Here is a 12,964-nt window from a genome sequence, read left to right on the forward strand (position 1 = left end):
CGAAGTATTGCTGCTTGAAAATGGCTCATTCACCGCACACCTAGCTTGTGAAGGCTTTCAATATGTGAGGTATATATATATACCATGATTTTCTTTTTGAAAATACAGAAAACAGGGGCACCTGGGGTGGCTTAGACAGTTAAGTATTGGACGCCTCATTTCAGTTCAGGTCACGGTCTCAAAGTCATGAGATGGGGACCTGCGTCAGGCTCCACGCTGGGCACGGAGTCTGCTTGGGATTCTCTCCCTCCTTCTGTCCTTCCCCCTCCAGCTCGCATGCTCTCTCTCTCTCTCTCTCTCCCCCTAATTAAGGAAAAAAAGAAAGAAAGAAACACATACACAGAAAATAACTTCCAAACCCAAGTCCTTATACTTTTCTTTGTTCACTTCTGGCCATCCATGAAATTTCCCATCTCTAGGAGGGGAGCCCTCATTGGGAACTCTTGGAGGGGATTAAAAGGCATCATCCAGGGGGCACCTGGGTGGCTCAGTTGGTTAAGCAACTGCTTTCGGCTCAGGTCATGATCCTGGGGTCCTGGGATCGAGCCCCACATCAGGCTCCCAGCTCCATGAGGAGTCTGCTTCTTCCTCTGACCTCCCCTCTCATGCTCTCTCACTCTGTCTCTCTCTCTCTCAAATAAATAAATAAAATCTTTTTAAAAAAAAGGCATCATCCAGGTCTCTCCCTTCTTCCCTTCTCCCACTCCCAGTTGCTGGACACATTGTGACTCTAGTGTTGGATTTAGACTCACTTCGGACCCTCTAGTATGGTTGGGTCTTATTCTCACATATAAAAGACTGAAATAGTGTCCCAGTGAAATAATTTCAAAAGAGCCCAGGAAAAGCCATAGATTTAATAGCAAAGGTATGGAGCGAACAGATGGGATGTGGGTCGGAGATGGTTGAACCTTGTCTTCCATCTGATGATGTTCGGGTGACTCTAACTCCAGGAGGCACCGAAGGGGCAGTAGGTAGGATCGGCAGGACTCTGTACACCTGGCCTTCAGGGGTCTCTGGCCATGTGCAACCCCCTCAAGCTTTTTGGTTTAATTCTGGTTTTTATAGTTACTGGTTGGTTGGGAAATTTAAAACCCATCATTGGCCAGAGTCCTGCATGCTGCAATGGTCCATCATGTTTGGCAGAGCCCCTCCAGGGTCACAAGGAAAAGAGGCAGCAGGAGGGTCCACACAGGAGGCTTCTTGGCTGCTACAGAGGAGGCCATCTTCCCCGACCTGTGCGGAGCAGGGAGGGAGCCAGAGCTTATGCCTGAGGTCAGGACGAGAGGAGTCCCCACCTGCCGGGGATCAGATCTCTCTTGGAGCTGCAACACCGCCTGATCCCTGCTCAGAGGTCAGAGGGTACAGGAGCGTCAGTGTCATGGGAGCTGTGGTTCTCCTGTTCAGACTGACTCTGTTCTCTCCCTGGGTCCCTCTGACCCTGGCTCAGCCCCACCACAGTCCACAGCAGGACCCCAAGCCTGGGCACCTTCACAAAGGTCAAGAGCACAAAGTGAAGGTTGCACAGCAGGGCCCTGTGCAGGGATGGCAGTGAGTTCCCTCTTCAGGGACAACCCCAGTCCCTTCCTCCCTGACCTGATGTCTGAGCCCAGGCCTGCAGGACAAGCAAGCCTTGGTCCCTGCTCGGAAGCCCCTCTGAGGGCACAGCCAAGCTGCTCAACCAAGGGTAAGCCTTTAGGGGCTCCCTGCAGGCTTAGCCTGGGGTCAGCACCTCTGCCCCTGATTTCATCCTGCTTTTTGGCTCCTCTGCCACAATTCCCCTCCACCTCACCTGCAGGTCAGCCAAGCTGAAGGGTTTGCCTTTGCCTGTCTTTCTTATTCTATTTGTGTCCTACCTAGTGTCAGTTCTGCCCAAATTTCCATCTCTGATCTAATATTACCTCTTTGAAGCGAGGAGGATCCCCATCCCTGTTCAACTTGGGTATTTACCTTCAGGGTTCTCCTGGGAGGGGTCTCTCCCAGCTTTGCCCCCAACCCCCGACGGTAGCATGTATGGGGTGTACGCTCACACATCCTGCATAGGGGACGGGGTTCTAGATGGATGATGGGTCTTGCTTACATGTGTCCCCCTGGTGGTCCCTCTCAGTATCCAAGAGTCTGGACCCCTCATCCTTGAACTCAAGTCTTCCTCCACAAGCAGGGCCTGGACCCCCTGCAGGCCAGCCTTGCTCTGTCCTTCATCCTGCCTTGAGCATGATGAATCGTGTGGGTTTCACAGGTGGTTTTCTGGAGAGAGGGGCAAAAGCATTGCTTTGCCCTTCCTCAGAATGTCTTTTAAGACACTGTACTCTTTTCCCACTCCCTATGGGGATGCTATCCCATCTCTCCACCTTGCAGGCTTCCTTGGTCTCTTGGCCTCCGAAAAGTCCTACATCCTCTACTCCCCACTCAACAGAACAACTGGTCTTCAACAGTTACCAGCAGGACAGAAGCTCATCATGAAGCATGAGCCAAGGGCTTTCCTCGTTCAGAGGACTGACTGAACAAAATGTCTACTGGGGCCAGGTTCCAAGGAATAGGGTCCTGGAGAAGGAAAAGAACTTGGACTGGAGCTGGAAAGGAGCTGGTGGAGGGTGTTTCTGGGAGGTGGGACCCAGGGAGGGAATGCACCTTCACCCTGGTCTCTGATGGATGTGTTTGCCCTCTGATGAAAGAGCTAACTGGCTGTCTTTGGACGCTTCTTTGAGTGGGCGTTTCAGGTTGGTGACCCAGCCTCTCGGCCATGTTGGGAATGTGAGAAAGCAGGAATCCCAGCTTCCCCCTCCTTCCCAGCATTTCCCTAGCACTTAGAGGAGGGCAGGGCTGGATCCATGGAACAGGTGCCCGCCTGCGTCCAGCTGTAGGCAGAATAACACCACCCCTCAGAGATGTCCTAACCCCCAGATCTGTGAATGTGTTAGGTTACATAGCATAGCAAGGGGGAATTTCATAATGCAGATGGAGTTGATTGCCAACCAGCTGACCTTGAGATGGGGAGATTATCCTGGGTTACCAGGTGGGCCTTATGTCATCACCAGCATGTTTATAAGTATAAGGACAGGGGAGAGCCAGTGTCCCAGTAATGTGGTGTGATGAGGACTCGACCACCACTGCTGGCTCTGAGGATGGAAAGAACCCCAAGCCAGGGGGTGCTGGGTCTCTAGATGCTCGAAAAGACAAGGAAGGGCTTCACCCTTAGAGCCTCCAGAAGGAACCAGCCCTGCCAACACCTTGACTTTAGCCCAGGGAGACTCATTACAGACCTCGGATCTCCAGAACCATAAGGTCACAAAACTATTTGTCTTTAACCACCAGGTTGGCAGTGATTTGTTCTAGAAGCCACAGAAAAAAAATACAGAGCATTTCCCTTCTGGCATACTCGAGGCTGGAACCAACTACCTCTCTTTGAGGTTCTTGTGGGTTGGGAGGCAGATCAGGAGACCAGAGCCTTCTCTCCTACAGCCGAGCTGAAGCACTTTGTTCGTTTCCTCGTGGGGAGTGGGGGGGTTCTTTATGTGCTCAGAGGTGTTAAGGATGGGGGTCAGGGCAGACCTTGCTGATTCTCCCCTCCCAGGAAACATCGGTGGGGCCAAGGGGGGTTCCCTGGTAGATTGTCCCGAGGGGAGTGGTCACAGGGCTGCCGTGGAAAGCCCCATCCTTTAATGCCCTGCTCACCTGCTGATGGGGTTGGTTGGAGTCACAGGCGGGCTGCTGTTGGTGACCTGGGTAGATGGAGGTGAGGAGTCCCAGCTGGCTGGTGTGGTGCTTGACACAGGCTGGGGAGAGTCTGTTGGATCCGGTTCTAAACACACAGAGCAGAGCAAGGCTGTGAGAGTGTCGCAGGTGGCTCCCATGGTCTTCTCCACTCCCCACCCCCAGGGTGGAGAAGCTTCTGTCTTAGGGACATCGCTCAGGCACATTGGTCTGCTCTTGCATCTTTTTGGTTTCTCACCCCAAACCTGCAATTACGTCATTTGCAGGGAAACACCAGTTCACCACTGTGGGAGGTGTGTGGGGGTGGGGAGCTCTGTAGCAATTACAATCAGCTCAATCTCCGTGTCCTGTTTGGCATTGCTGAGCATGTCCGAGCCACGTCCCCAACTCTGGAGCTTTCCATCAGCTTTTCTCTGAGTCTCAGCCTTGCCCGAAGCACTGTGACCCATGAGCTGACTGGCCCAGGGTCCCCCGTCTCCTGCAGCTGTCCAGAGCCTGGAGCTCCCGCTGTCCCCTCAGTCCTGCGCATCTCTCTGGGGCCTTTCTTCCTGCACCAGGCCTGCCAGCGAAGGCTTGTCTGGTTGGAGGGTCCAGACTCCATGTCTCTGGCCCCAGCTCCTCCTGCACTCCTGTACACATCCACCCACCTTTGTTTTCTTTTTCAGTTAATCTCTGGAACATTCTACACCAGCATAGCTGTCCGCTGCCCACATTCACAGACCATATTTGCATATGCTAACTGTGAGAAGACTAACGAGTAGCAGATGTATTTCCCATTTAGTCTGTGGATCTGTGTGTTGGGAACAAGACGGAGGGGTCCAGAAGTGGGGCTGTGTTTGGGGGGGGCTACAGCCTGACACCCTTTCCAGGCCTGTCTTCAGGGAGACCCTAGTGCCTCTGGGGCAGCTGTGGGGGAGCCCAGAGTCCTCTCCAAGGCTCAGAGGCAGCCAGAGAGGGGGCCCCTGCCCTCTGTTGGAGTCTGCCTTTCCTTCTCCCAGAAATGGGTTCAGAGTCTCTTGCTCCTTTGTGCTTCTCTTGCCAGAGGAGGGAGAGGGAGAAGGAGTGGGCAGGGAGAGGGTCCTTGTCCTGCAGCTGAGACCATCAGGATCACAGCTTTCTAGCACCCACTTCTCCCTGCACACCTGACAAGGCTCCACTCAGCCTGGGGAGGAAAGGGGATGCTGTGACTGGGGAAAGAGGAGCTGCCTTCCCCGGACAAGTCTGGCCTAGCCGGGTCTCTGCTTCTCTGCTGCATCTGGGGAGAGCAGGTGGAGACATGCAGAGATGTGGGGCTCGCTCTTTCTTCCAGTCTTTCCCAGAATCTTGGTGCCCCCCCGCCCATACTTGCTTGCACGTGCACACAGCTGCACAAGCAAACATACACGTGTATTCTCGGGCATGTTAAGAGACTCTCCTCCCTCCATAGAGAAGACAGAGGGACAGTCCTGGAATATCTGTTGGGGGGTACCAGGACCCAGATCAGAGCGGGGTAATGCATACCTGGGTCAATAATCACAGAAAATTTCGACCCCAGGTCTGAGCCGATTCTCTCAATCCCACACCAGTAGGTGCCTGCATCGTCGTACCGGAGATCCTCCAAAGTCATGGTGAATTTGCGTTGGCTGGCATTGTCCTGGATGGAGGCTCTGCCTTTCTTCACCAGTTGCTCTGACCCGGTGGTTTTTACAAGGATGTTGCAGGACATCCAATTTTCTCCACGGCACCACCACTTGTTGTAAGATTCCCATCCTTGGCCATACATACAGTATGTGGTCAGTGTGCCTTTTGCTGTGCCTCTTACCACCCCATCCTGGCATTTGGAGAAGTGGCCTAGAAGACAGATACCCGACATTTGTCTTGTCCTCTCTTGAGCCCTGGGCTGGTCCTGCTGCTTCTGGGGCCCTCTGGTGCTGACCTGAAGATGGGCCAGGAGCCTCTGCTCTTTGTCTAATCACCATATCCCAACTTGTTCCTTTATCCCCTGCAGTATAACTTTTGCTGTCCCCTCTCTCGGATGTCCCCTTTGCCAACACAGGGGCCTCTGCTCAATCGATAGCTACTGACCATCAACCCTTCTCGCATCTTCCGCCAACACCTCTCCCCAGCAGCGCAGCGCCTACACAGCAGCCCGTGGTGTATTTCCGAATCCCAGAGATGCTGAGACGGAGGGTCCCTCCCCACGCACCCGCTGACACGCTAACCCCCAAACAACTAAAACCTCTCACCTCACCCTTTGAGTGGACACATGGCATTGGACTAAGCAGACACACTCACACATTCACACACACAACTACCACGCACACACACGATTGCTTGTTATTTTACCTCACACCTGGCTCTTCTGAGTCTCCATAGTTTTGCACAAGCGGTTCCCTCTGCCTGAAATATTCTCTCTTCTCTGCTTGAAGGCAATCAACTCTTATATTCATCCTTCAAGGCTTGGCTCAAACATTGTCTCTTTTATGGGGTCTACAACTTTGCAACCAACTGGGTGGCTCCTGGGGCTGTCAGAGCATTTGCCCCTGTCTCCGTTGTGCTTACGACACTGGATGGTGGTCTGGTCTTTGGCTCATCCAGAGCAAGACTCGGGCAGCCTGATGTGTGGGACTGAGCAAGTCTTCAGAGAGCCTGTCACCCTGGTTTTGCTGCCTGTTCTCCTCCCTGTATCTGAGCTCTTCAGAAGAGAAGATCCAGGCTCTAGGAATAAGTCAAGGTCAGTTGTGCAGGCTTTTAAATGATTCAGATACTGGAACCCCATTTTGAGTGGGTGGATTTCAACTGGAAACTGAGTCCCTGTGCTCCTTCAAAGCTGGTCAGGAATTCATGCATTTACGTGTATGTGTGCAAATGTGTGCCTGTATACGCCCTCGATCATCTACCGTGCATCCATCCATCACCTGTCTAGCTATCTCTATCTGAAAAGGCTGACAAGCACTGTCCTAGGAAACAGATGCTGTTTTTGTTGTTTACTTTCTTATTTTCCCCAACACCAACTTAGTACCTGCCAGGTAACAAAACTTTAAAAAAAATTTTTTTTTTTTTTAAAGATTGAGTGTCCAGATGAGTGGAAGGCCCTGCTTGCCACTTCCCCTGGGATGGATCCTGTCTGTGTCCCGCTCCGGCCGTGCAGGTGCTCCCTCCCGAAGCCCCAGCCCCACTCACCTTGGATGATGAGAAGGAACAGAACCGGGAGCGGCCACATGTCCTGCCTGCCTGGGTTGTCTCCCTGGCGCTCAGCTGATGTCCACTGGCCTCCGGGAACTGGAACTGAGCTCAGAGGCCACTTGCCTTCATTCTCTCTAAATTAATCCTTTTTAGTTTCTGTCATCTATTTCCCTTAATTTTTTTTTTTTCTTCAGTTACTTCCTACTTTCCTTATTAGGAGAAAGGCAGTGCCCGTCTTTGGATAGTATTGTTGGCGTGATGAGGTGTACTCTCTCCCTGCTCTGGTCCCTCGCTCAGCAGCCCCTGGAGTCTGTCCCTGGTGACCTTCTCAGGAGAGCCCCTGCCCCAGTCTCTAGCACCACCCCCACCCCCAGTCTGTGCACACCTACTTCCTGCCATCCCCAGCCCCAGCCCGGGTCTGGACTTCCATTGGCTCCTGGTGTCTTTGTAGAGCTGTCTACTATGTTAGCTACTCCAAGGTGCTCAAAATGTAATTTCTTGTCATCTTTATTCCTAAAGTCAGTTTAGGGTCCAGCACATCCCTCTCCACCTGACCCCACAGACTAATCTTCCTAAGACAAAGCCCATGGCGGTCTCCTTCCTGGCACCTGCCACCCTCAAAAGGCCTTGCTGGGAAGGGGTTCTTGGGGATGTAGCAGCCAAAGGCTTACCAGCAGAAGTAAGAGAAGGTATAGTAGGCCAGGTGCAGGGAGCGAAGGGGAGTAAGAGTTCCTGTGCCCTTCAAGGTCCTTCTGGCTGGACTAAGAATCAACTTGAAATGAGAGAAATTAATAGGAGAAAAACAAGTTAATAGCATATATATGGGGAATGCACAGAAATATGATTGTCAGACACAATGGGTTTGAATGTCATCCTGGATTAAGAGAAGGGGGTCGGGGTTTGGGACTTCAAAAGGAAGGAAATAAAAGTCACAGGAAGATGAAAACAAGTAAATCTTTGGTAGGCAAATGTTTCGTTTCCTCTGCCAGATAGAAGAGTTGCTCAGATTAAATTTAAATTTGAACCTCTCTGAAGTTTCACACATTAAAAGTTGCACCGGTAGGATGTTTCTTCTCTTCAAACCAGTGTATTAGTCCCGACACCAGGTCGGTTTAGGCAGACTCATTTCAGAAGACAGTGATGCCGCTGGATTCACAACAGCAGGCCTATGGAGTAAATCATCAGGTGTTAAGTAAGAGGCGTTTCTATGGAAACAAAATAATACCATGAATAATGATGGGAGGAAATGTTAAGCCAGGTTCTGAGTTCTCAAGGCAGGCAGTAGGGAGCAGACGTCCACACTTCTAATGTGTCCTGTCACGAGACTATACAGATTTACTGAACTGAGGCAAATAAAAAGATGGCCGTGAAAATTAAAGAATACTCACTGACAGTTCTAGAAATTTGGAGGGTTCAGTTGAAGAGAAAAGGGAAATGCTTCCGTTTGTTCACAAAGGTATATCTTATCCAATCGCTCCAAGTCAGCTTAGGAGACGAAGTTTCCTTACATCTGCAAAAGCAAAGCATTAAAGAAGTAACAAAGTTTCAACCCAAAAGTCATAAAGAGTATAATTATTCTCAAGTTGTTCAGAGTTGTGTTATTAATTCTTTTTCTGCTTGAATCCAGTTTTTGTACTACTTCTGGATATTTTCACTTAGTTCAGATTTACGGTCCTAAGATTATCAGAAACTTGTTCTCAGAGTTTCTTCCATGAATCTCATGCTCCATGCAATACGTGCCCTCCTAAGTACCCACCACCAGGCTCACCCAATCCCCAACTCTCCTCAATTTTGAGATAATATCACACCAAGACATCAGATTTCTAAGAGTTTCATATAACTTTTAGGACAAGTATTTTAATACTTTATCTACATAAATTTGTATCACTTCTTCGGCAATGCTTCCCATAGAGGGTAAGGTACCAAATAAGACTCATTAGTTTAATGTCACAAAATCTCTGAAATGTTCCACGGGCTCTTTGGAACACCCAGACTGTGGTCAAAAGACTTTATTTCACTCAGCATAATCTCTTCCAGTCCCGTCCATGTTGCTACAAAAGTTGGTACTCATCCTTTCTGACGGAGGCATAATACTCCATAGTGTATATGGACCACATCTTCCTTATCCATTTGTCCACTGAAGGGCATCTTGGTTCTTTCGAGGGAGCTGAGGGAAATTGGAAGGGGAGGTGAACCATGAGAGACTATGGACTCTGAAAAACAATCTGAGGGTTTGAAGGGGCGGGGGGTGGGAGGTTGGGGGAACCAGGTGGTGGGTATTACAGAGGGCACCGATTGCATGGAGCACTGGGTGTGGTGCAAAAACAATGAATACTGTTATGCTGAAAAGAAATTAAAAAAAAGACTTTATTTTAGAATTTGATTTTGGGAAGTATGTCACAAAATATCAAAATTGTTTGAATGTTTGAATAGGATCACAAATCATTATGAAACAATGTTTAATCATCCTTTTAACCGAAGTGACAGTACAAGATACTCAAGGCAAACCCAGAAAGTTACAGCGTTGTGAGCAAAATGTAACTCCCTTCATACTAAGACTCAATTTTCTTAAGTAATCAAAGATGTGATAAACAGAGGAAATTATTTTGTCAACTAGAATCATAGTTTTTTAGGCAGATAACTTAAGTGATAAGGAAAAAAACTTTTTAAAAGATTTTATTTATTTATTTGACAGAGAGAGACACACCGAGAGAGGAAACACAAGTGGGGGAATGGAAGAGGGAGAAGCAGGGAGCCCGAAGTGGGGCTCGATCCCAGGACCCGGGGATCATGACCTGAGCCAAAGGTAGATGCTTAACAACGGAGCCACCCAGGTGCCCCAAGAAAAAATTTTGCTTACAATTTCTTACAGAGAGCAGACCAATAGTTCAAGAAAACTGTACTTTTAACAAAGACAAAACAAAAACTTTGCACCATTGCACTTTTGATGTTAAAACTCATTTACTGGGGCGCCAGGGTAGCTCAGTGGGTTAAAGCCTCTGCCTTCGGCTCAGGTCATGAACCCAGGGTCCTGGGATTGAGCTCCGCATCGGGCTCTCTGCTCAGTGGGGAGCCTGCTTCTCCTCTGTCTCTGCCTGCTGCTCTGCCTACTTGTGATCTCTGTCAAAGAGATTAAGGTAAACTTAGGACAAATTAAAAAAAAAATCTTTAAAACTCGTTTACTTATTTAAACATATCATAATCTTAACCAGTATTGCCCACAATTTTTTTCCAAAGATCCTTTCTTTGTAAACCTTCTAGAACTTTTTTTACATTTAGATTTTGTCCTAAATGCTTCCTCTTGAAATAACCGGCCTCACGTAAGGACAAACTTATTTTCTTTTCCCCCAACATTTATGTCTTTTTCTTCTTCATGCTTTTTCTTACCAACAACACATATTTTACTTACTTCATGTACAGAGTTCTTATTTCTAGTAGTCTTAATTATGTTTCTCAGAATTCCCATGCTTCAAAACTTTAATGTCCCATGAAAACCAAGTTGTAAGCAACTGTGAGCTCTGTCACAACAGAATTCTTTAGATGGGCAAATTGATGAATGCATTTTGTAATTTAGAAATGTGCTGCTTTCATAATATAGTCTTTCAATAAAGCTTGAAATCTGATTATTAATAGACCCACATTTACTTTTAGTCTCTCTATAATAAGACAAAAGTAGATAAACTTCTGTTCATTATTTAATCTTATTTACATCTGTTTAATTTATTTGTTTTTAACAATTAGGCTCAGACTGCCCCTAAAACTTAACAAGGCATTCGGTTAAAATCAACAACTATTCTAAGGTTTGTTTTTCTTTTGGGCAGTTTGCAACAGAGATTCCATGATCTTATTTGACTTTTAGTAGACAGAAGCAGAATAAAAGTTTTATATTTAATGGTGATAACTCTAAAGACATATTCATTTTAAGTAAACCAACAAACTTAATTTGCTTTACTGAATATTATCCCAGATTGTGTGAACCTGAAAAACATTTGGGTGAGTTTTTACCTTTCTGAGTATAGAATGCCCAATGCTTAGGAGTGCTTGCCCTCAAACTAACTAAATAGAGATCTTCTGAAAAAAATTTTTAAAAAAGATTTTATTTATTTGACAGATCACAAGTAGGCAGAGAGAGGGGGGAAAGCAGGCTCTCTGCTGAGCAGAGAGCCTGATGTGGGGCTCGATCCCAGGACCCTAAGATCATGACTTGAGCCAAAGGCAGAGGCTTAACCCACTGAGCCACCCAGGCGCTCCTTGAAAATTATTTTTAACAATACCTCCCATTGGTAGAGAAAATATCTCACGTTTACAACTTATACGGAGACACACATACACACACACACAATACACAGAGAAGATACACATAAAATCTTAATTTTGTTTATACCTATATTTGTGAAGAGGGCATTATAGGCACAATTTTTAAATAGTTTCCTCGATTATTTATTTATTTTCACTAAAAACTTTGTCCTAAGTTTACCTTAATTTCTTTTCCCTCTTTATTCCTTTCTTTTCAGTCTCAGGAGATTGTGGGCTGTGTTTACATTTCAAAGATATGATGAGATTTATGATTTCATGGGACCGAACCTGAAAATAATTGTTTTTCTTGAGTTTCAGGGTTATTGGTGTATAAAATTTCCATTAAGAAAATTCAGAATATTTTCCTCCAATATCCTGATTATTTATTTAGTTAGTCACTACTCAGGATTTTATTTATATATTTGAGAGAGAGCAAGCAAGAGAGAGAGCAGGAGTAGGGTGAGGCAGAGGGAGAGGGAAAACCAGGGAGTCCCACACCGCGCTCCATCCCAGGACACCAGGATCATGACCTCAGCGAAAGGCAGACACTTAACTGATGGGCCACCCAGGTACCCCTTCCCTGATCTTTGACAATATTCAGAAACATTTTGAGAGTAATAGGCAAGGTTTGGAAGTTGAGAGAGCTAGAAGGGAGCTTTAACTTGTTTCTAGAGCTGTAGTCATCCTTTTGTAGAGATTGCTACAAGAAGGACAGTTTCTCATTCCTCAAAGACCTGATTATAGCCCGCATATCAAGCCACTGCCCCATCTTGTTAAGTGAACTGTCTTCTTTATATTAGGGAGAATTTGCCTAAAACGGAAACCAAAAAGATTTATGCCTTTGTGAAGTCTGTCTAAAGCATTTTAACAAAAGCCCTTTTTTCTGGATATGCAATGTAAGTTTGGCTCTATTACACCTGGCTATTGGCCTTCAACTGATCATTTGTGAAAGGACACAGAAGAACTTTTGGTCATTTTTTCCTCTGTGAAGAGAAGGTTGTAAATCTAGTCAAATAATCTTTGTAATCCCTCTCTAAATTTGGTTGGACCGTCTCAAAGTGGAAGTGAAAAGGCTTTATAACTTAAAAGCCCTGCTGCTGTCCAGGGGACATGAATTTTTTGTGGCGGGGGTCGAGGATACACCCGTAGACATATTGTATTAGAATTCCCGAGGCTGGCAGGGCCGGAGTACCAAGCCCTGGAAGGGAGGAGCAAAGCAAACCTTGCTGCCAGTCTCCGATGCTCTTGTGAAATTCGCTTTCTGGCTTTCAGCATTGATAGGAGCAACCTGGATGCTTTGAACCTAGAGATCCAGTCCAGCCCAGATCCAGATCCAGATCCAGTCCCGAGCAATCTCTGTAAATCTTGTAGGGAAAGGAAAGTAAAGAAAGGCACGTGAGGCCAGAGTTTAAAAAGGTGAAACACAACAAATGAATAAAGAAAAAAAAAAAAGACAGACAAACCAGAAACAGACTCTTACTTCAGTGAAGAAGTGACTGCTTCCCAGAGGCGAGGTGGATGGGGGCCGTGTGGGGCAGGGGAAGGGCCCTCGAGGGGAGGAGACTGAGTGACATATAGAAGTAAAACAAAACAAAAACAAAACAAAACAAAACAAAAAGCTACTGTAATGTCAGTGAAAAACTCAATGAAACTAAAAGAAACAAGAAAGAGAGGAAGGGAAATTTACACTGCTTGGGAATGTTTATTTTTGTTTTAAAATTGAACTTCTTCTATCTCATTAAGGGAGTCCTTAGGGCTAGCAATGATACTAATAGGACAACTGAGAGCCCTT

At 47.0% G+C, this 12,964-nt stretch overlaps 1 protein-coding gene and 1 long non-coding RNA gene across 5 annotated transcripts; both read right to left on the reverse strand.

The window, feature by feature from the left end:
• Nucleotides 1-834: 834 nt before the first annotated feature.
• Nucleotides 835-8,940, reverse strand: LOC101676576 (CMRF35-like molecule 5). 4 transcript variants are annotated; one of them, XM_045085948.1, is made up of 5 exons: nt 6,874-7,214; nt 6,037-6,408; nt 5,212-5,541; nt 3,673-3,799; nt 835-1,233 (listed from the first exon to the last, which is right to left on the reverse strand). In XM_045085948.1, the coding sequence occupies exons 3-5, from the start codon at nt 5,471-5,473 to the stop codon at nt 1,131-1,133; spliced, it is 492 nt and encodes a 163-aa protein (XP_044941883.1). In that variant the 5' UTR covers nt 5,474-5,541; nt 6,037-6,408; nt 6,874-7,214; the 3' UTR covers nt 835-1,130. The 4 variants fall into 4 exon arrangements, with proteins under 4 accessions (XP_044941883.1, XP_012909911.2, XP_004749061.2 ...); XM_045085949.1 differs by lacking the exon at nt 6,037-6,408 and adding an exon at nt 8,265-8,940 and having other exon boundaries at nt 1,233-1,341; nt 5,298-5,541; nt 6,874-8,042; XM_013054457.2 differs by lacking the exon at nt 6,037-6,408 and having other exon boundaries at nt 5,298-5,541; nt 6,874-7,217.
• A 2,341-nt stretch (nt 8,941-11,281) lies between these two features.
• Nucleotides 11,282-12,719, reverse strand: LOC123393544. Its single transcript, XR_006608374.1, has 3 exons — nt 12,653-12,719; nt 12,395-12,536; nt 11,282-11,460 (listed from the first exon to the last, which is right to left on the reverse strand). It is a non-coding gene; the product is annotated as an uncharacterized LOC123393544 (long non-coding RNA).
• Between the last annotated feature and the right edge of the window lie 245 nt (nt 12,720-12,964).

This window comes from Mustela putorius, unplaced genomic scaffold (assembly GCF_011764305.1).
Source record: "Mustela putorius furo isolate JIRA1106 unplaced genomic scaffold, ASM1176430v1.1 tig00000873_pilon_pilon_pilon, whole genome shotgun sequence".
NCBI lineage: Eukaryota > Metazoa > Chordata > Mammalia > Carnivora > Mustelidae > Mustela > Mustela putorius.

Excerpts from the sequence above, each read along its gene's own strand:
- LOC101676576 (XM_004749004.3), bottom strand. The coding sequence starts at position 6,913 with ATGTGGCCGCTCCCGGTTCTGTTCCTTCTCATCATCCAAG. Across the intron at positions 5,542-6,873 it reads GTTCCTTCTCATCATCCAAG|GCCACTTCTCCAAATGCCAG; the intron begins GTGAGTGGGGCT and ends TCTGTCTTCTAG. Across the intron at positions 3,800-5,211 it reads TTCTGTGATTATTGACCCAG|AACCGGATCCAACAGACTCT; the intron begins GTATGCATTACC and ends CTGTGTGTTTAG.